The sequence below is a fragment of the Xenopus laevis genome, chromosome 2L (assembly GCF_017654675.1).
Source record: "Xenopus laevis strain J_2021 chromosome 2L, Xenopus_laevis_v10.1, whole genome shotgun sequence".
Classification (NCBI taxonomy): Eukaryota; Metazoa; Chordata; class Amphibia; order Anura; family Pipidae; genus Xenopus; species Xenopus laevis.
In genome coordinates, this window is record NC_054373.1 from 9,101,126 (window position 1) to 9,124,539 (window position 23,414).

At 42.2% G+C, this 23,414-nt stretch overlaps 1 protein-coding gene across 2 annotated transcripts; it reads right to left on the reverse strand.

The window, feature by feature from the left end:
* Nucleotides 1-46: 46 nt before the first annotated feature.
* Nucleotides 47-14,331, reverse strand: LOC108707847 (putative GPI-anchored protein pfl2). Of its 2 annotated transcripts, XM_041581511.1 has the most exons (12): nucleotides 14,175-14,331; nucleotides 8,243-9,950; nucleotides 6,255-7,912; nucleotides 5,913-6,167; nucleotides 5,430-5,542; nucleotides 5,091-5,310; nucleotides 4,795-4,932; nucleotides 4,386-4,517; nucleotides 3,017-3,097; nucleotides 2,797-2,909; nucleotides 2,442-2,634; nucleotides 47-1,304 (listed from the first exon to the last, which is right to left on the reverse strand). In XM_041581511.1, the coding sequence occupies exons 1-12, from the start codon at nucleotides 14,215-14,217 to the stop codon at nucleotides 1,075-1,077; spliced, it is 4,884 nt and encodes a 1,627-aa protein (XP_041437445.1). In that variant the 5' UTR covers nucleotides 14,218-14,331; the 3' UTR covers nucleotides 47-1,074. The 2 variants fall into 2 exon arrangements, with proteins under 2 accessions (XP_041437445.1, XP_041437444.1); XM_041581510.1 differs by having other exon boundaries at nucleotides 6,255-9,950.
* Between the last annotated feature and the right edge of the window lie 9,083 nt (nucleotides 14,332-23,414).

Here is a 23,414-nt window from a genome sequence, read left to right on the forward strand (position 1 = left end):
TCTGTACATGTTAAATAACAAAATAATAAATAAATTATTTGGAGCATTTGTACATAATAAATATTTTAATACCTTCTATAAATTAATACAAGATAACATACATTGTTCAGGATCATGTGGACTAAACATAAAGTGATCACTATCAATCTAAATGAGAGGAAGGTAGCGTATATATATATATATATATATATGATATTATATGATATAAGGGTTTGGTATGATTCCTCTACATGATATCATTAACAAGAAAATAAATTGTAACACATATGCAAACAATAAAAATACAGCTGCCTTGTAGTTCAATATTCAGTTATTTGCAGGTAGCGTTGAAATAAAATCCCACCCTTTACTATTCTATTACCATGAATTACAGTGCAAAAAATAGGGGCGAGAGGATTATCAGATATTGTTTGCTTTTTATAGAAAGATTTTATACAATCAAATATGATATCAAATTAGCAGATAAAGGATATTTTTTATTTCAGAGCATCTCAAGAGCGAGAATCACGCTCAAGAGCTTGGTTTCTGGTCAATGCATTAGGCAAGAAGACTTGACTCCAACCAAGATGGCGATGGAGTCAAAAATATTTTTTTTCTCTTTCTTTAACCAAGCAAAATTTATGGTAGATCTTTGGTGGGTGACTCTGGTAACCCGTTCATGGCAAGATATGCATCATATGACTGTTTTGCTCCTTCTATAGTTGGTTAAAGCCATGGACGAGGTAGAGAAAAATCATACAAATAAAATATAAGAGCTTTAGCTTAAAGTGCAAAAGGAAATTTTAATAGCTTTATTGCTACTTCGGTTTGAAGTGTCTGTGTCATTGGGGCTGTACTAACAGTGTATATCCATATAAAGGTTTTCGTGCCAGGAATTACATCTTGTTCCTTCAATTTGCATTGAGTTGCCAGCACTCAAGCCTGTGTTCTGCAAGGTTGCAAGTGAGCAGAAAATAGTGCACTTCAAAATGTGTTTAGAAAAGAGAAGTCTCCCTTTCTCGTTTCCAACATAAATTTCATATTAGATAATTATATATTTGATTAGAGATACATAATAACTACGTTTGTGGCTACTTATATATAATTATAAGTAAAGCTTCTTATACTGTCACTGATGTTGGGTTTGTAGATACCAATCCTATTCTTTGAGTAAAGACATACAGCCAGGGCCAGCACAGCCAATAGCAAAGCAACTCCCAGAAGTACACCAATTACAATGGTCGCCGTTCTCCAAGAATAGTCCACGATCACATTGCTTCCAGTAACAGTGGTTGTTGCTGATGTAGCTGTTGGTGTAGCAACCACTGTAAACATAATGGATAAATATGAATACATAGCAAACCAGCCCACATGTAGAGAATACCTATCTCCATATATATATTTATTTATACATATTGGTGGAAGCTGTCATGTTGTTTCCTTTTAGATGGAAGAGGACATACATTTTTACACGCATAAATATTTGTATTCAAAAATGCGGGTGCCATATTGTTTCCCATTGACGGTGCAGTATGAAGGTATAGCTTGTTATGTTCCCAAAACATTCCTTCCTTGTATATTTGAGATAACACCAGTGAGTACTACTTATTGACTACATTTCAATTTAGAAAGCATTGGGGAGCAACACAAGCATGCAAATGATTGCTGGGGGTACCAAATAAGTGCTGTGATTGGCTATTTGGTGGCCTCTATGTGGACTGGCAGCCTACAGGAGGCTCTGTTTGGCCGCACACTTGGGGGCACATTTACTAAGGGTCGAATATCGAGGGTTAATAAACCCTCAAAGTAAAATCCTTCGAATTTGAATATTGAATTCAAAGGATTTTGCTCAAATACTTCGATTGATCGATTGAATAAAAAATCGTTCGATCGAACGATTAAATCCTTCGAATCGAACGATTCGAAGGATTTTAATCGATCGATCAAACGATTTTCCTTCGATCAGAAAAAGCTTAGAAAACTTATGGGGAAGGTCCCCATAGGCTAACATTGTAGCTCGGTAGGTTTAAAGTGGCAAAGTATGTAGTCGAAGTTTTTTTAAAGAGACAGTACTTCGACTATCGAATGGTCGAATAGTCAAACGATTTTTAGTTTGAATCGTTCGAATCAAAGTCGTAGTCGAAGTAGCCTATTCGATGGTCGAAGTACCCAAAAAAAACCTTCGAAATTCGATTTCGAAGTTTTTTTACTTTGAATCCTTCACTCGAGCTTAGTAAATGTGCCCCTTAGTTTCTATACAACCAAAACTTGTCTCCAAATCAAGAATTCAAAAATAATCACCTGCTTTGAGGTCAATGGGAGCAACATCCAAGGGGTTGGTGAGAAACATGTTGCTCGTGAGCCACTGGTTGGTTAACACTAATGTAGAGGCTCTCAAAATACTTCAGTAGAACAGCACAGTGTTTTTAAGAGAAGGCAACTAGACCATTACAGCTACTTACCCAAGTTTGTAGTGTTGAGAGATATCCCAGCCTTTACTGCTTCAATAAGAGTAGCCTGGAATGTGGTTTGATCCAAGGTGGTTGCTGATTGTGTCGTGGACATAAAGTAGGCGATGACACTTCCAGGCCTGAAGCCAACCACGGTGATATTAAAGGTGTTGTCATTCAGTTTTGTTCTCATTGACTTTACCAGCTGCAAAACAAAAGAAAAATGCACATTAGTCAGTAGAACATACAACTAAGGCTGTGATGTACCAGATTTCATTTGATCTGATGGGAAAGTCACATGATCAGTGATCCCATTTTGGCACAATTCCATGTGGATATAGATGTTGTGTGCTGTGTATTTACTTACATTATCAGTGAGCTTCTGTGCTGCAGTTGCATAAGCACTGCTGGATGAGTTGTAAAGGTCTGCTGTAAAACTCCAGTCGTTGAACTTAATTGCACAAGGAATTGCCTGAGTATCTGAAAAACAGAATTTGGTTGATCATTATTTGTATTCGTGTATATTAAAGTGTGTGGGACCTATCTTTCATTCAATCAAGTTGCATTGAAATAAGAAGTATACTCACTGGAACAGATTGAAGCTCTGGTTTCAAGGCAGGCAAAGTTCTGGGAGCAGAATGCAGTGTTGTTGAAGCATAAAGTTGGGTCTATAAAAATAAAAGTTACAGATGTATCGGTGGACACTTGAACCACTAAAATCAATGTCAACCTGTGATGCTCCTGTTTAACATTCACTTTCCCAAAAGACTGATCAAGATGTGCTTCACTGTAAATATGGGTGAATAACGGCATCACCTCATACTCCTTGGGTTTCAGCCTGGTTGGTAATTAAAATGATACTTTATGCCTACGTAATTGATAGGGATGGAGAAAACAGACACAGCAGGGCCAGCATCTGTCCAGAAAACATGAGAACCCTAAGGAGAACATTTATTGAAATTCGAGATCAACATTTAAGTTAATGGGGGGGGTGTTTTTCCAAAATTCCAGATATTTTCAATATTCCAGATATTTGATTTTTCAAAATAAAATCGAGTTTGAGACTCATTTAATGCGAATGAGTTTTACGATTCTAACTCTTTAAAAAAAAAAATGTGCTAGAAATTGAGAAAAAACGATGGGTGCATTTTATTATTTTTGTGCATTTTATTTAATCTGCCTTTAATATCGCATGTAAATGGAGAAGTAGGAGATGTTGTGAAGATACTTTCCAGACTCTGTTTTATCAAGCTTTTCAATGTAGTTATTGACTATAGAGCTCCGCCTTGTGGGTAACTTTTCACTGATATGAATTATACATGAGACAAAACACTAGAATAGGGAATTAGAAATATCCTTCAACTCTTTGGAAATCTCTACATAGAATATGAATAGTGCATTATAGCGTATAACATATTGTATGGTCAAGTTTATCATCAGCAGTACCAAGATATCATCTATTTGATGTTTGACTGCACAATTAGCTCTACATGTGATGCCAAATAGTGATCGCTGAATTTATTCGCCAGGCGCAAATTCACGGTGAATTTGCACAATTCGCCGCCGGCGAATAAATTCACGAAACGGCCGCAAAAATTCACTGGTGAAAATTCGCCGGCGTCTAAAAAAATGGATGCCGGCGTCTGTTTTTTCGGACACCGACACATTTTCGCCAAAAAACGGACGCTGGTGTCATAAACGGATGCCAGCGTCAAAAACGAGACAACGGCTCAATTTCACGAATTTTCCGCACGAAATTCGTGAATTTTCCGGTGAAACGGCGCAAATTCGCCCATCACTAATGCCAAATATGACTGCTATATGTCTTGTACAGAACTAAACCCGGCCTTTATGAAACAAGTGTTTTTTCCCCTTATTTTATCCATTATAAGGTAAAGTCAATGGTTGATTCCTATTCTCACTGCCTTTGTCTAGGTGAATGGTCTTCATACTCACCAATACAATTGTGTCCAGGATTGGAAGAGTTCCCATCCGTTATGCCAGGGTAGCATTGGCATTGGTAACTACCGATGGTATTCGTGCATGACGACAATATTGAACAAGGATTGGCAGAACACTCATTTATATCTGCAAAAGGAAAATGAGAAAGTTCTTAGTATCCACCATTCTCCTGTTTTGTATCATTCACAATAGGGGGCAGATTTACAAAGCTCGAGTGAATTGAGTTAAAAAAGTTTGAATTTCTATTCAATCGTTCGAACGCTAAATTCGCTGAAAAAATCCTTCGACATTCGAAGTCGAAGGATTTCAATTCGAGGGTCGAATTTCGACGTTTTTTTAACTTCAAAATTCGACCCTTAGTAAATCTGCCCCTAAGTAATTGTATCATAAGATCTTTTCTTACCTATGCAGGTTAGTCCAGGGGCAGCCGGGCTGGTGTCATTAAACCCTGCATTGCATGTGCATGAAGCAACGCCATTTATGGATGTGCAGGTGGCATATTTAGAACAGACATTTACTCCAGTGTCACAGGCATTTTGAACTGTAAGGAACATTTAATTTGTTAGGATTTGTCTATGATGGACCACATACTGCATTAGGAACAGCCTAATGGACTGGTAAACTCAGTTTACCCGAAGAGTCAAGAGTTTCCAGCAGAGAAGATGCACAAGGAGACCAATAGAGAGAAAAAGTCATTACCTTTGAAACTGTAAGAACTAGGGTCAACGACTAGTGTGGTGCTCTTGTTGAGTGCGTCTTGGAAGATCTGGGACACGCTACCCGTTGTCATGTTTTGTGCCACGTCTGTGATTATGTTGAAATCAACAACAATGCTTCCGTTCTTCAGATCTGTTACATCAATTCGCATCTTCCCCGCCTTATACATGGCCATGCTAACATTATCGAAATTCTTTGACACCTAAAAAGGGGACGGGTGGCGAAGATACATTAAACCGCTTCAAGAAATGGTTGTGGGTATTTGTGCTCTTGATGTCAGCAGATAAAGCCAAAACATATATGGAATGTGATACAACTCACCTCGTCCGTGAAGTTCTTTGTAAATTCTTTGAACTTTGTGCTTGTTTTATCTGCAAACTCAGCCGTGTACACGCTGCTGGTTATTCGGATTTGCGCAGCGAAGATTCTGCCCACTGTAAAGCAAAGGGTAAATGAGTTGCGCTGTTAAATGCAAACAAAACAATGATGCCTGATATGCACTTGTGTTGCTGGTGCCTCAACTGAAGCCAACATCAAAACTATATATAACCCAATTTGTGGTCATTTTTCAAATGCTTAATCAAAAAGTTCCGATGATGGAAGCAACTCCTATCAAGTTGACAGCTGTATCACTTGTAAATGCTTGTGATATGTATCCTGTACAAACACACAATAGTGTTTACTGCAAGAGTATCACAAGCTAGAGCCAAGTGGAAAATACCCTTGAGGAATTGTGTTGTTAAGACTTAAAACAATGACTTAATACCCTTGTTATTCTAGTCAAAAAGAGAATATAGTACTCACCTGTAGTAACATTGGTGATATAATCGTCATTCATTGGGCAAGACAGTTGTTTAACAGTCACAGTATACTGAGTAGATGGAAGCAAACTGGAGAATGTAACTATCGAATTAGAAGTTGTTGTCTGTTGGGAAACTGGACTGCCAGATGATATGATTACATTGAACTGAGCTCCACTTGGCCCTCCTTGAGCATTTGTTACGAGCTGGATTTCTTCACTCGCCACTTTGGCTAGGACAACAGACACGGTTGCTTGTGCTGGGAATACAAATGAGAGATTAGTTACATAACATAAAAATTGTACACTAAATGAATAGGGCAAAATTAGATTTATTAGCGACTCACCACAAACTGAAAGAGCTGCGGAGGTTGCAGTCGATGTGGTTGTTGGGGTAGTGGTGGTCGTTGTAGATGTAGATGGTGCTACAGTTGTTGATGTAGTAGTTGTGGATGCAGTGGCAGTGCTGGGTGCTGTAGATATTGCAGCCGTTGATGGTGCCGCGGTAGTGGTAGATGTAGTGGTGGTCGTTGTAGATGTAGATGCTGCTACAGTTGTTGATGTAGTAGTTGTTGATGCAGTGATAGTGCTGGTTGCTGTAGATATTGCAGCCGTTGATGGTGCCACGGTAGTGGTAGATGTAGTGGTGGTAGTTGTAGATGTGATTATTCCTGGTGTGCTGGCTGTGCTTAAAGTATTTTGGGATGCTGGAGCTGTTGTTGCAGATGTAGTAGTGCTTGTTATGATTGCTGAATTTGTAGAAGAACTGGCAGCAGCTGTGTTAGCAAGGGTTGAGGATGCGGCCGCAGCACTGGACAGAGGGTTGGTGGAACTGGCTGCTGCTGTGTTAGCAAGGGTGGAGGATGCGGGTGCAGCACTAGACATAGGGATGGAGGAGCTGGCAGCGGCTGTGTTAGCAGGGGTTGAGGATGCTACAGCGGCACTGGACAGAGGGTTGGAGGAACTTGCAGCAGCTGTGTTACCAAGGGTTGAGGATGCGGCCACAGAACTGGACTGAGGGTTGGAGGAACTGAGAGTGGGTGTGTTACCTAGGGTGGAGGATGCGGCTACAGCACTGGACAGAGGGTTGGATGAACTGGCTACAGCTGTGTTTGCAGGGGTGGAGGATGCGGGTGCAGCACTAGACATAGGGATGGAGGAGCTGGCACCGGCTGTGTTAGCAAGGGTGGAGGATGCGGGTGCAGCACTAGACATAGGGATGGAGGAGCTGGCACCGGCTGTGTTAGCAAGGGTGGAGGATGCGGCCACAGCACTGGACAGAGGGTTGGATGAACTGGCTACAGCTGTGTTTGCAGGGGTGGAGGATGCGGGTGCAGCACTAGACATAGGGATGGAGGAGCTGGCAGCGGCTGTGTTAGCAAGGGTGGAGGATGCGGCCACAGCACTGGACTGAGGGTTGGAGGAACTGGCAGTGGCTGTGTTAGCAAGGGTGGAGGATGCGGGTGCAGCACTAGACATAGGGATGGAGGAGCTGGCACCGGCTGTGTTAGCAAGGGTGGAGGATGCGGCTGCAGCACTGGACAGAGGGTTGGAGGAACTGGCAGCGGCTGTGTTAGCAAGGGTGGAGGATGCGGCCACTGCACTGGACAGAGGGTTGGAGGAACTGGCAGCGGCTGTGTTAGCAGGGGTGGAGGATGCGGGTGCAGCACTAGACATAGGGATGGAGGAGCTGGCACCGGCTGTGTTAGCAAGGGTGGAGGATGCGGCCACAGCACTGGACTGAGGGTTGGAGGAGCTGGCACCGGCTGTGTTAGCAAGGGTGGAGGATGCGGCCACAGCACTGGACTGAGGGTTGGAGGAACTGGCAGCGGCTGTGTTAGCAAGGGTGGAGGATGCGGGTGCAGCACTAGACATAGGGATGGAGGAGCTGGCACCGGCTGTGTTAGCAAGGGTGGAGGATGCGGCCACAGCACTGGACTGAGGGTTGGAGGAACTGGCAGCGGCTGTGTTAGCAAAGGTGGAGGATGCGGGTGCAGCACTAGACATAGGGATGGAGGAGCTGGCAGCGGCTGTGTTAGCAAGGGTGGAGGATGCGGGTGCAGCACTAGACATAGCGATGGAGGAGCTGGCAGCGGCTGTGTTAGCAAGGGTGGAGGATGCGGGTGCAGCACTGGATAGAGGGTTGGAGGAACTGGCAGCGGCTGTGTTAGCAAGGGTGGAGGATGCGGGTGCAGCACTAGACATAGGGATGGGGGAGCTGGCAGTGGCTGTGTTAGCAAGGGTGGAGGATGCGGGTGCAGCACTGGACAGAGGGTTGGAGGAACTGGCAGCGGCTGTGTTAGCAAGGGTGGAGGATGCGGGTGCAGCACTAGACATAGGGATGGAGGAGCTTGCAGCGGCTGTGTTAGCAGGGGTGGAGGATGCGGCCACTGCACTGGACTGAGGGTTGGAGGAACTGGCAGCGGCTGTGTTAGCAAGGGTGGAGGATGCGGGTGCAGCACTAGACATAGGGATGGAGGAGCTGGCACCGGCTGTGTTAGCAAGGGTGGAGGATGCGGGTGCAGCACTGGACAGAGGGTTGGAGGAACTGGCAGCGGCTGTGTTAGCAAGGGTGGAGGATGCGGGTGCAGCACTGGACAGAGGGTTGGAGGAACTGGCAGCAGCTGTGTTAGCAAGAGTGGAGGATGCGGGTGCAGCACTAGACATAGGGATGGAGGAGCTGGCACCGGCTGTGTTAGCAAGGGTGGAGGATGCGGGTGCAGCACTGGACAGAGGGTTGGAGGAACTGGCAGCGGCTGTGTTAGCAAGGGTGGAGGATGCGGGTGCAGCACTAGACATAGGGATGGAGGAGCTGGCAGCAGCTGTGTTAGCAGGGGTGGAGGATGCGGCCACAGCACTGGACTGAGGGTTGGAGGAACTGGCAGCTGCTGTGTTAGCAAGGGTGGAGGATGCGGGTGCAGCACTGGACAGAGGGTTGGAGGAACTGGCAGCTGCTGTGTTAGCAAGGGTGGAGGATACGGCCGCAGAACTGGACAGAGGGTTGGAGGAACTGGCAGCTGCTGTGTTAGCAAGGGTGGAGGATACGGCCACAGCACTGGACTGAGGGTTGGAGGAACTGGCAGCAGCCGTGTTAGCAAGGGTGGAGGATGCGGGTGCAGCACTAGACAGAGGGTTGGAGGAACTGGCAGCAGCTGTGTTAGCAAGGGTGGAGGATGCGGGTGCAGCACTAGACATAGGGATGGAGGAGCTGGCAGCGGCTGTGTTAGCAGGGGTGGAGGATGCTACAGCGGCACTGGACAGAGGGTTGGAGGAACTTGCAGCAGCTGTATTAGCAAGGGTTGAGGATGCGGCCACGGAACTGGACTGGGGGTTGGAGGAACTGGTAGCGGCTGTGTTAGCAATGGTTGAGGATGCAGGCGCAGCACTGGACAGAGGGTTGGAAGAACTTGCAGCAGCTGTGTTAGCAAGGGTGGAGGATGCGGCCGCAGAACTGGACTGAGGGTTGGAGGAGGTGGCAGTGGCTGTGTTAGCAAAGGTTGAGGATGCAGGCGCAGCACTGGACAGAGAGTTGGAGGAACTGGCAGATAATGTGTTAGCAAGGGTTGAGGATGCAGGCGCAGCACTGGACAGAGGGTTGGAGGAACTGGCAGATACTGTGTTAGCAAAGGTTGAGGATGAGGCTGCAGCACTGGACAGAGGGTTGGAGGAACTGGCAGCGACTGTATTGCCAAGGGTGGAAGATGCGGCCGCAGCACTGGACAGAGGGTTGGAGGAACTGGCAGCTGATGTTATACCAAGGGTTGAGGATGCGGCTGCAGCACTGGACAGAGGGTTGGAGGAACTGGCATCAGGTGTGTTGCCAAGGGTAGAAGCAGTTGATAAAGGATTGGGGGAACTTGCTGTGGGTATGTTAGTGGAGACAGAAGATGTGACTGCAGCACTGGAAGTAACTGCTGAGGGAAATGCTGTAACTGTAGTTGTGCTTAATGACTGTGAGGCTGTGGTAATGGTCACTGAATCACTTATAGTGTTGGAAGAACTGTCTGTGCTTGACTCAGCAAGGGTTGAGGCTGTAAATAAATCTGTTGAGACATTGAGAAGACAATATCACAATCAGTCTGGTAGAATATTAAACTCTATTTAAACAAGCAAAACTTACTACAGATTGAAAAGAAGAAGCTTCCTATTTATGAGCACAGATAATCATGAATTTTATATCCTTGGGACACCATGAATGCATATGTTTTCCATGGGAAGTAACATCCCTTCTTTGCAAACTAAACTGCTAAACTGTTTCTGAATGTCTAGACTGCTTCCCTCTTTGGTTCAGATTCAATTCAGTGAGGAAAAGTTTATCTCATGGTTCATCACATGAAAACTCATGGACGTGATTCAATTCAAGGAGAAAAAAACTTTTCTCCTAAATCAGTTCCAGTTTTTTTTTCCCATACACTTCCATCGAGTTTCCCCTTTAGATGAGTTTTTCTGAATTGAATTACATCTCAAATTGAATCTCGTCCATGAGTTTTATAGTGATAAACCTTCTTCTCATTGAATTGAATCTGAACAATAAACTATGGTCTGTATTTTAAGGACAATGCACCCTCTTTAGAATTATGTATCTTGCCTTTATTTTCTTGAAATAAATATTAAATATTAAGACTTTCTAAATTTGGGGGGTAGAGTGATAAATCGAAACTGTTGCCTATTGCTTGCTCCATACATGTTGATGGCTGAGCAGTGCAAACACAATAGGGAATCCTTTTATCTTTACCTCTTCCGTCTTTGAACCTCAGTGTTTGCTTGACTCCAGCGGGTTTGTATTACTAGTCTCAAGTTCAAGGCAATGTAAATAAACTATGCTGTAGTGTTTGCTTAGCAAATAGATCGGGCGACTAAACAAGCTGCACGTGCAAGTGAAAAGTATTTCACCTAAAATTTTCAATTTGGGAAGAATTTTGCATTTATACATTAAGGGACCGATTCACTAACTTCGAGTGAAGGATTCGAAGTAAAAAAACTTCGAATTTCGAAGTGTTTTTTGGGCTACTTCGACCATCGAATGGGCTACTACAACCTTCGACTACGACTACGACCTTGAATCGAAGGAATCGAACTAAAAATCGCTCGACTATTCGACCATTCGATAGTCGAAGAACTGTCTCTTTAAGAAAAAACTTTGACCCCCTAGTTCGCCATCTAAAAGCTACCGAACTCAATGTTAGCCTATGGGGAAGGTCCCCATAGGCTTTCCTAAGTTTTTTTGATCGAAAGATATTCCTTCGATCATTGGATTTAAATCCTTCGAATCGTTCGATTCGAAGGATTGAATCGTTCAATTGAAGGAATAATCCTTCGATCGTTCGATCGCACTATTTGTGCTAAAATCCTTCGACTTCGATATTTGAAGTCGAAGGATTTTAATTCCCAGTCGAATATCGAGGGTTAATTAACCCTCGATATTCGACCCTTTGTGAATCGGCCTCTTAGGGACAGATTTATTAAAGGGTATTTTTTTTTGTCAAAACTCGAATTTTTGGGTTAAAATAAAAAAAAAAATTAATTATACATTATATATGTAGAAGTCAATGGCAGAGGTCCCTTGAACCATTTGAAGATGTTAATAGCCTTCATGATGATCGAGTTTTTTCGAAGGTTTCGCTCGAAACCTCGAATTTGAACAATTGCTCAGCTTGAATTCACTAATTCGGGTCTTTTCCATTTGAGATTTTTCTTAAATGGGAAAAAATTCGAGTTGTGACTTCATTCGAGGTATGAAAAAAATCTCTCAAAGCTCTAAAATTCGACATTTGATAAATAACCCCCGTAATGTAACAAACACGGCAAATATAAAGCAATTGATGATTTCTTTTTCCTTTAGACTAAACTCATCAGGGTAAATGTGTCTGGTTCAACTGCTGTCCAACAAAAACAACCAGCAACCCAACGACTGCTAGAGATATAATACAGTAAGACCTGGGCAGTTACTGAACCTCTCTTATCACCAGAAAAAGATTAAAAAGTTTTAACCTGCTCTTTGTAAAGATTACATGGAGCCTCTCAGAGCAGGCGCTTAACAACATTTAAACCCATGCTAATGCTTTTTCCAGGACTTGGACAAGATTGTTATAAAGGATGGTACAACTACCGCTTTTCTAAGCAATTTATATATTTATCACTCTGTCATGTTACATATAAGAATGCTTGATGCTATTTTCTGCCTCCTGATGGACAGTCCTGCCATATGAATCCATCTGAAATGATTTGTCAACATACACTTTATCCACCGTTCTATATATTAGTCATATAGAGTGACATACAGTGTTCCTTGATATGTATAACTCAGCCTGCAGCCTTGCGCCTTTATATGGTCACAGAACAACCCCTCAGTGACTTCTAATATCCTTATCATTTACAGTAGGGGGTACATTATCCCTTATAATACATGAGTGATACTCAGAGTTCCCTGTATAACTCAGCCTGCAGCCTTGCGCCTTTATATGGTCACAGAACAACCCCTCAGTGACTTCTAATATCCTTATCATTTACAGTAGGGGGTACATTATCCCTTATAATACATGAGTGATACTCAGAGTTCCCTGTATAACTCAGCCTGCAGCCTTGTGCCTTAATATAGTCACAAATCCCTCAGTGACTTCTAATATCCTTATCATTTACAGTAGGGGGTACATTATCCCTTATAATACATGAGTGATACGCAGAGTTCCCTTTATAACTCAGCCTGCAACCTTGTGCCTTTATATGATCACAGAACAACCCCTCAGTGACTTCTAATATCCTTATCATTTACAGTAGGGGGTACATTATCCCTTATAATACATAAGTGATACTCAGAGTTCCCTGTATAACTCAGCCTGCAGCCTTGTGCCTTTATATGGTCACAGAACAACCCCTCAGTGACTTCTAATATCCTTATCATTTACAGTAGGGGGTACATTATCCCTTATAATACATGAGTGATACTCAGAGTTCCTTGTATAACTCAGCCTGCAGCCTTGTGCCTTTATATGGTCACAGAACAACCCCTCAGTGACTTCTAATATCCTTATCATTTACAGTAGGGGGAACATTATCCCTTATAATACATGAGTGATACTCAGAGTTCCCTGTATAACTCAGCCTGCAGCCTTGTGCCTTTATATGGTCACAGAACAACCCCTCAGTGACTTCTAATATCCTTATCATTTACAGTAGGGGGTACATTATCCCTTATAATACATGAGTGATACTCAGAGTTCCCTGTATAACTCAGCCTGCAGCCTTGTGCCTTTATATGGTCACAGAACAACCCCTCAGTGACTTCTAATATCCTTATCATTTACAGTAGGGGGTACATTATCCCTTATAATACATGAGTGATACTCAGTTCCCTGTATAACTCAGTCTACAGCCTTGTGCCTTTATATGGTCACAGAACCCCTCAGTGACTTCTAATATCCTTATCATTTACAGTAGGGGGTACATTATCCCTTATAATACATGAGTGATACTCAGAGTTCCCTGTATAACTCAGCCTGCAGCCTTGTGCCTTTATATGGTCACAGAACCCCTCAGTGACTTCTAATATCCTTATCATTTACAGTAGGGGTTACATTATCCCTTATAATACATAAATATCAGGAAAAAATTATTGTAATACTTATAAACCAAAAATGTTTTAACATCAGATGACTGATTATTTTTTTTTCTGAAAAAGAAATGATCAGCTTTGATGGTCTATTAGTCACTTTTACCTTTTGCCTTTCTCCTTGTTAAATTGTATTGTAATTATACACATATTTTCAACAAAACAAAATAAACTATAAATACAAATACAGTAGTGTAATTAGATATAGAAGTTTTGTATTTTATAAGTACCAGGGAGAAAATAATTCTCAATACTTCAGTAAAAAAGAATATTACTAAATAGAATGACTAGTTTTTTTGTTTTTTTTAATTGTATCAGCCAGCAGCTTATTTTTTAATTGTTATTTTACTCCTTTAAACAAAGTTATACAATTTCACCTTGTCAAACCCTAGTCATATAAATATATATCTCTTTAACTTCAAAATTGAATACATATAAAAATATTAAATACAAAATTCAATAAATAATACATTTAAAAGGAATGATTTAAAATCATGAATAAAAAAATGAATAAATATGTATTAAAATACACATCGCTTAAAAATTATTCTAAAAGAATATTTTGAAAAAAATCCACTGGTTATTTTCTTTAAGTAGTGGGCAGCCAAGTCCTGGTTCTTTGCACCAAAAAAAAGAGTGAAATAGTAAAGAAACTTACCGCCGATGGCGATAATAGTGAATAAATAAATCCATCGCGCCATGTTGAGTCTTCCTCCTCACCCCAGTAGCTCCAGTAACAGTACTGACATTCAGCTCCGCTGTCCTCCAATTTAAGGAGCTGTGAGGTAAGAGGGTGAGGCTGCTGAACTCATCATCGTCACTGAATGGCAATGTTTCTTTAATAGGAAGACAAACCTGTTTTGTCTCCTTATGACTTAAAACGTTACCTAAATCGTGGAAAGGCTTGTGTAAAACACGCACCTGGGCTGAATGAGTATATTTTGTATTTAGTCACTTTGTTTATTTAACGTTTGCTTTTTTTTTCCTCTCTACCAGTGACGACAAAGGACCAGCCGTCCTACTTCCTACACAGGGCATGGTATTCACTTTGCTATTGTTTGACTTTTCTACATTTGAAAACGAAAGGATTAATACTGGAACATCTACTGCTCACCTCATTGCTTTTAATAGCTTGTCTCTGGTGAATGCAAAACTGGAGTGGTGGGATTAAGCTCCATAAAGCCAATATTCTTTCTTTGGCAGGAACGGGTTCTTGGTCAAGATTACCGCTTGCACTAAGGAGTAAAAATACCCAAAAACATTTGTCAAAATTTGAGGTTCCCATAAACCAGTGATCCCCAACCAGTAGCGTGTTGCTCTCCAACCCTTTGGATGTTTCTCCCAGTGGCTTCAAAGCAGGGGCTTATTTTTGAATCCCAAGCTTGAGAGCAGGTTTTAATTGAATAAAATTAAGTATAGTGCCAAGTAGAGCCTCTGTAGGACCAGTTCACATAGGGACTACCAAATAGGCAACCACAGCCCTTATTTGGCATCCCAAGGAACGTCTTCATGTTTGTGTTACTCCCCAACTCTTTTTATATTTGAATGTGGCTCACAGATAAAAAAAACGTTGGGGACCCCTGCCATAAACATTAAGGCTAAGGGCAGACAAGGTGTTGGCTCCGCTGCTGTCATCCTGCGTATTTTTTTTCAGGCTGAGAGAAGCGGATTCTCTCCATACCCCATCTCCATTCATTTGAATAAGATCCACTTGTGTTCAGTCACATGGAGTGGAGGTCAGCCCAAATATGTAAAAGCAGGCATTTTCAGGCCAACCTGAATGGAGATGGAGCAAGAGCAGATCCGCTTCTCTCAACCTGAAATACGCAGGCTGAGAGCAGTAGAGCCAAAGCTCCAACTACCCTTGGCCTAAAGCAGTTTTTTTCCAGGGGGGCTTAGATTAGATTTAAGGCCAGGTAGGCCTTTAAAATATTAACTCTCCTAAACTGATCTTGCTTCAAGGCCAGTAAGGGTGAAAAGTTTGGAGAATTGCCAGCAAGGGTGACATTTCGTGTAATTATGTATTTGCTTCCATAGATATTTGTGAAAAACTATAAAAATATGATCGCTACATCAATGCTTTCCTATATCTGTTCTCATTTCACGAACAAAGGAGAGCCTGACCAAAGGTTGATCCTTCTAAGCAGGACCTGGACAACACTTGGACCTCCAACAGGGGCTTGACCTGAAACACCTTCACAACCACTGCTTTAAAATAAAGCAACTCAGGAATACCCTAAAACAACTGAGAATTATAAAGTAAGTGGAAAGATTTCCATTCAAACAAATGAGATTTAAGGTTCAGCTTTGAGATGCTGCATTATCTTGGGGTCTCCTGGGATAATAAAAAAAATAGAGGCAAATTAAAATATTGTAATATTACTATAACTGGCAGTCAGTCTGCTCACCAGCTATTGCTTCTCAAAGTTGCCTTGTTTGAGTATCCATTGCTGTTGGGAATCTGTTATAATAAAACAGAATGGAGCTGTAGACATGCAAGAATTAAGGTATATGGTGGGAGTTTGGATTTATGATCCATAAAACTCAGACTAAGGGTCAAATTCACTAAGCGCCGAAGTGCCTAACGCTAGCGTCAATTCGCTAGCATTGGGCATTTTCGTTACTTCACAAATTCACTAAAGGACGCCGGCGTAACTTCGCTAGTGTAACTTCGCACCCTTACGCCTGGCGAATTTGCACAACGGACGTAACTACGCAAATTCACTAACGCACGCAGTGTACTGAACGCTACCTTTTATGCTAGACTTCCTTCGCCACCTCAGACCTGGCGAAGCGCAATAGAGTAGATAGGGATTTCTTCAAAAAAAGTTAAAAATTTTTCTAAGTCCCAAAAAAATTTTGGGGCTCCCCTCCTTCCCCCCTACATTACCTGACTCATGGCAACTTAACTATACAGTGGGCACATGTGTAGGGCAAAATAAAAATGTTTTGAAGGTTTCCCAGCCATTTTTAGTGCTGCTAAATATTCCTCCATTAAAATTTGAATTTGGCGCCGTGTGCAAATTAACCATTGCTAGCGTAACTTCGCTTAGCGAATCCACGCTAGCGCAACTTCGCAACATTACGCTACCCCTGAGCGCAACTTCGGACTTTAGTGAATTTGCGGAGCGCTGGCGAAACTACGCCTGGCGCAATGCGGCGAAGTGCGGCGAAGTTACGCCTGGCGCAACTACGAATCTTAGTGAATGTCCCATTCAATATATGAAGCAGCATTTAACCTTCCAGATGGCAAAGTAGTTGCAGGGAGTTGAGGCAGATGTACTGTCTAACTCAGTGATCCCCAACCCCTTGGATGTTGCTCCCAGTGGCCTCAAAGCAGGAGCTTATTATTGAATTCCAGGTTTGGAGACAAGTTTTGGTTGTATAAAAACCATGTGTACTGCCAAACAGAGTCTCCTGTAGGTTGCCAGTCCATATAGAGGCTACCAAACAGCCAATCACAACCCTTTATTTGCATCCCCATGAACTGTTTCATGCTTGTGTTGCTCTCCAAGTCTTTTTACATTTAAATGTGGCTCAGAAGTAAAAATGTTAAGTGAATGCAAATGCCCCATAAAACTGTCCCACTGTGTCCTCTAGTTTTTTAAAGAACTTGACAGAAAACATAATTACAGATGAAAGATACAGTAAGAGTTCTAAAGCTCTGAGCGGCATCAGTATATATGTTTTGTTAACACGGACACTATAATAAACCAGCGAAGCACTTTATGTTCCTAGGCTGAGATCTATTAGCTCTGTCAGTGTTATAAACTAACAAAAATGTATTGTCAAAATCTTCTGTTTAGATTATTTGCCAGGTCATTCTGCAAGAAAACTAGGCAGCAGATTTAAAGGTCACCTTAACCAGGTGAAGTGCATGCACAGTACTTTGCTGCCCTAGAGTGCATTTTAATAGATGCAAGTAGCTACCTCAAGATATTTTACCTGCCCTTCCACAGTGGTTTCACACTAGGCTACACCTAGGCTCACATAGAATTTAGCTCTATAGCAAGAGTAGAGGTAGGCTAGTGGCATCTCGTAGACAAGGCAGACCTGTCCCTCAGGTGGTCAACTAGCCAAAACCTCCCACTTGCATTTGTCAAGGCCTTTAGCTGCCCTTTAAACTGAATGTTTTTGCAGGGTGTGGAGACAAGGCATTATTTCTTATTAAAGCTCAACATATAGATCTATAAATGTGAAGTGTGCGGAACACCATTGTTACTGTTGTGTAGAACGTTATTCTTACTTAAAAAATTCACAGAAAGTGACCTTAGTAACCCCCAGCCTCAACGTCTAGAGAAGAATGTCCTGTTTCAACAGATTCCTAAACAAAACACAAATCTGTATAGTTGGTAGTTTAAGGGAAAATGTATATGTGTTGGATTAGTCTGACAGGGACCCATAGGAAAAATGTTAGACATGGTGGCCAATAACCCCTTCTCTCTTTTTTCTTATCTCTTTCCTTCTAGTATAATTTTATACCCTCTCTTCTTCTCTGCTCTTCTTTCTTTTGCTTACCCTTTTTATTCTGTCTTTTCTATTCCACCCACTCGTGACCTACTATATCTTAAATCCAGGATTAACAATGAGACAGATGCCACAGGCTCTGTAGCCCTCATCCCTGGGAAAGAAGAGAGAAGGTACTTGGAGGGAGATGAGATAAGTGATAGTAGTAAGAAGAGAATGGAAATGCTCATGGGGGTGTTGGATGGAAAGAGAAGGAAGTCAATACGTGGAAAACAAGAACTTTATATTGGATGGGAGGAACCTTGATGGGATTGGCTGGATACCTAGTCCTTTACTCCTTAGATACAGTTACAATATAAGTAATTTTTCCTCCCCTTTCCACCAATTTTTAATTGTTCCTTTCATTTCCAGTCTGCTGCTTCTTTCTTTTAGAGAACAACTAAGCTGGTAAAAGGTATGGAAAATCTTAGCTATGAGGAAAGACTGGCCAAATTGGAGATGTTCACACTGGAGAAGATTCACTTAAGGGGGGAATGATAACTATGTATAAATATATAAGGGGATCATATAATAATCTCTCTAATGCTTTATTTACCAGTAGGTCTTTCCAGCTGCCACAAGGTCACCCATTCCGATTAGAAGAAAAGAGGTTCCCCCCTAAATATTGGGAAGGGGTTTGTTACAGTGAGAGCTGTGAAGATGTGGAATTGTCTCCCTGAATCAGGGGTACAGGCTGATACATTAGATAGGTATAAGAAGGGGTTGGATGGTGTTTAGCAAGTGAGGGAATACAGGTATATGGGAGATAGCTCATAGTACAAGTTGATCCAGGGACTGGTCCCATTGCTTCTAGGAGTCAGGAAGGAATTTTTCCCAAATGTCTAATTGGAGAGGCTTCTGATGGGGTTTTTTGCCTTCCTCTGGATCAACTGGCAGTTAGGCAGCCTTCTGAGTTTCTCATGCTGGCCATGCTTAAGAATATGCTGTGCCTGCAGTAGCCTTATTTATCTGCTGTCAGGGGGCCTATTGGCTCCCAGCTGGAGTAGTCTGGACCGAGGAGGAAGCACAAGGTGTTAAAGTCCGAGTTTGTAGTACAATTTGGGATCAGGCAGAATTGTAGCCAAAAGTCCAGGCAAGTGTTCAAAAAGGTAGGCAGCTAAGGGGCGTAGTCAGGAACAAAGCTAGGGTCAAAATTCAGGAATAAGTCAGAATATATCTAATAGAATAGCACCCAGGTACCTCACAGGAATAATACCTATAATTGGGCAAAGAACAGGTGATCTAGGCGCCCTTTAAATACAAAATCCCGGTGCCAGCGGTGATGTCATCATGCAGTGTCACCGAGCCGCACCCACGTGTTCAGCATGGGCGCCGCCATCTTGGATTTTCACCGCGACCACCAGGAAGGTAAGCAGCACCATCGGGTGCTCCCGGCGGGCCTGACATCTGCTTGATTTTGACTTCCAAAAGGGTATGGCCATTGTATTCTTCAGCAGAGCATTCATTAAACAGAACACCCAGTTAATAACGACATAAATAGAGTAAACCCATGCGCACACTTACAAGCGCCATCAGCTAATAAATGGCATTCTTTATGTTTTCTGGCTGAAACACAAATACGCCAGCAAAGTTCCATACCCATGGATGGGTAGATCTTCACAGATCGGAATTCTGGGAAGCATGACATGCGCAACTGCACCTATTAATGCTGGGGAACCCTGGAGCTCCACTAACCTGGACCTTGAAGTTGCTCCAGGGATCTCATAGTGGGTTGTGTCATTATACTCACTAGTCTTGTACCCAATGGATCAAATACCAACATTGTTTTGTGCTCCCAACTCCCACTCTGAAAGCATTAGACACAATTGCACCTGATTTGTGTCAAAACACAAGTACTATTGCATCTCAAAGTACAGTCTCAATTACACTGGATTACTGGGGAAAAAAACATTGAGATTTTTATCCAAAATTACATTCTGCACACAGCACTTGCGTTCCTAAATGAGCCCTATGAACAGAAGCGTTCTGGGCAGAAATGTTTATTTGGGGAGAGATAATCAATAAGAGATGGATTTCCTACACAGAAAAGAACGATTTTTAGAAACTGACATTGTCAATGCAAAAAGAAAAACCAAAAAAAGAGAAGGAAAAGGGGAAACGAAGAGATAAAGTTCACACGCATTTCAGCCAACTTACAATCAGCAGTGAGCTCACAAATCATTGCAATTTGATTGGCTGCATGGGTGAGACTCTAATACCCATTTCAATCAGTCATCCATCAACTTGACCTGTGCAGGGTCGGCTGAACGTCACACTGTGATGCATGCAGCATTTCTGCAAAAATAAATACAATCCAAACACCGGAAAGGACTTTTCCATCTTTTTGAAAAAAAAAAAAAAAAGGTCTGTGTAATAAACTGGTGCAGTGTGGAACATTTGGACACATAACTTGGTTTTTTTCCCCAGAATTCAAGCACACAAAGGGGGAAATTTACTAAAGGTCGAAGTGGCTAACGCTGGTCAAAATTCGCCAGCATGATGTCATTTCGGCACTTTGCCGATTTACTTATGGGCGCTGGAGTAATTTCGCCAAGGAGATAGACTCTGGCGCAACTTAGCACTCTAACGCCAGGTGAAGTTTCTCTCATTTTTTATTTTACTGACCGTTACCTCTATCGCCTTCGCCACCTCAGACCAGGCTAAGTGCAATAGAGTAGACAGGAGTTCCTCAAAAAAAGTAGAACATTTTTCCAAGTCCCAAAAAACACTGGCGTCTTTTCCTTTTTACAGGGTGATAGGCTGAGAAAGATCGAACAATTTTTTTGGGGTTCCCTCCTTCCCCTCTACATTTGATAACATATGGCACCTAAACCACACACTGGGCACATGTGTAGGGCAATATAAAACCTCAATATAATTTTATTAAGGTTCCCTGGCCTTGTGTAGTGTAATGTATTTGCTGCAGCATAAACAGCTATTGTACTTTAACTGCACGCCGTATGCAATTAGCCAACGCTAGTGTAACTTCAACTGCTGAGCGTATTTTTCGCTAGCGCAACTTCACCAGCGTTCATTACCCTGTGCGCAACTTCAGATCTTCGCTGGTTAGTGAATTTGTCCCATAGGGTGAGAGATGATTTCCATGTATGCGAAGGACTTGCGCCAAAGAAAGGTCTCAAATTTTTCTCCTGCAGCTGGTGCAGAAATGTTACCGGGCCATTATTATTTGTTAACTCCTACCGCTCTAGAAATAAAAAAAACGAGAAATATGGATTTGTCAAATAAAAAGTAAATTCTGTTGTATTCTAGTAAAATTCTATATATTTTGCTCATACTGTATATATGGGCCTGTAGGTATATAATTACTTTTCAAATGGGATGCATTCCTTCTGTTTCACCGGTACACTCGGCCGCCATCAGAAATCATGGGCCCTGTACAACAAAATATGTTGGGCCCCCTGGTCCCTGTCCACCCTAGCTCAGCACCCAAGCCCCACCCCAGATCCTGCCCACCCCACACCCTACTAAAAAAACACACAGACATCAGAGCTAAAAATGGTAACCCCCCCATACACAGGTTATAAAAAGCCATTGGTGGTCAGGGCCCCTTATAAGTTAAAAAAAATTAATTGGTCCCAGGGCCCCCCAGGATCTTCAGCACTTCGGGTGTTCAGATCTTTGCGACTTTGGTGCTTCTGGACTTCGGGTCTTTGACGTTTTGGGACTTTGGTGGTTCTGCACATCACTTGTGAAAGGGGGCCGGCTAATTCGAAAAGTGCAGCACAGTAAGGCCCCCCATCTGGCCGTGGCCCGGTACAACTGGAACCCCTGTGCCCCCTGATGGCGGCCCTGCCATTACATAATGGATTTATAGCTTATTAGTTGTAGGGATGAAATATTTTGGATTCGACCGAATCCCGAATCCTTCGTGAATGATTCGGCCATATACCGAACCAAATCCTAATTTGCATATGCAAATTAGGGGTGGGAAGGGGAAAACATTTTTTACTTCCTTATTTTGTGACAAAAAGTCACGTGATTTCTCTCCCCGTCCCTAATTTGAATATGCAATTTAGTCGGAATCGGTTCATCCGGGCAGAAGGGTTCAGCCAAATCTGAATCCTGCTGAAAAAGGCTGAATCCCAAACCAAATCCTGGATTTGGTGCATCCCTAATTAGTTGTAGTCCCTTTACCTTCCAGTTTTTCCATAAGGGGAGTATTCTATAGGACTTACTTCCTTATAGGGAGCATGAGAGTAGGATCCAATGCCAGTGTGCCAGCGTCCTGCCATAGTAATGCCCATAAACTGCCATTTGCTACATGAGAAATCAATGCTGTGCCATTTATATGACAGTACTGAAGCGCTGCCAAGCCCAGAAGTGACTGTCGCTTGTTTAATCCCAGTGTAAACATTCACCTTGTCACGTGATCCTTACTCTATATAGTGGCTAAATCCCTTGTATAAACATTTATTTGAAATTCTTTAGCCCGCAAGGCAGCACAAACTTTACAAAGATTGTAACCGGTAGAGTTAGAAAAATAGCATCCTATCAAATTATATGAAAGTGATAAAAATACATAGTATTTATTTATAGTATTCTAATTATTTATTTATTATATATTTATATATTATTATTGTATTCCTGTGCTTTATTACAGATATTGGGGCAAGCATGGTGTGTCAGCAGCTGTTTCCTAGTTACTCCATGAGAAACGCGTTGTCCATGGGAGACACTTGTGCAAGAAGGTGTGTAATGAGCCCTGTGATAGTCGTGTTAGAAACATACCTGCCATAGGCACAACATGGGAAGCAACAATTACAACAGCTTTCTAAATACATTGACTTAAATGATCACTTCAAAGCAAAGAGATGTCCTGTTCTTCCATATATAATGCAGTGATCCCCAACCAGTGGCTCATGAGGAATATGCTACTCTCCAACCCCTTGGATGTTGCTCCCAGTGGCCTTAAAGCAGGGGCTTATTTTTGAATTCCAGGATTGAAGGCAAGTTTTGGTTGTATAAAAAAACAGGTGTACTACCAAACAGTCCATATAGGGGCTACCAAATACTGTAGACAATCACAACCCTTATTTGGCACCCAGCATTTGGGGATGCTTGTGTTGCTCCCCAACTCTTTTTTAGATCTGAATGTGGCTCACAGGTAAAATATGAGGACCACCATTCTAATGGGAAAACATTACCATTCATGAGGAGCAGAAGTACAGAGCTGCATTTAGCTTCAGGGTATATAGCATGTTACTAGTTCTGCCATGAGGAGGGTGGACTTCTTTCCAACTTGAGGACGGGGAAACAAAAAACTTGGTTTGCCGAACTATGTTTTCTTCTAGTTGTTTTATGCTTAGCATTATAACCATTATATTGCATGTGTATGTAGAGTTTGCTATATTTTCACCATTAAAAGACAGGA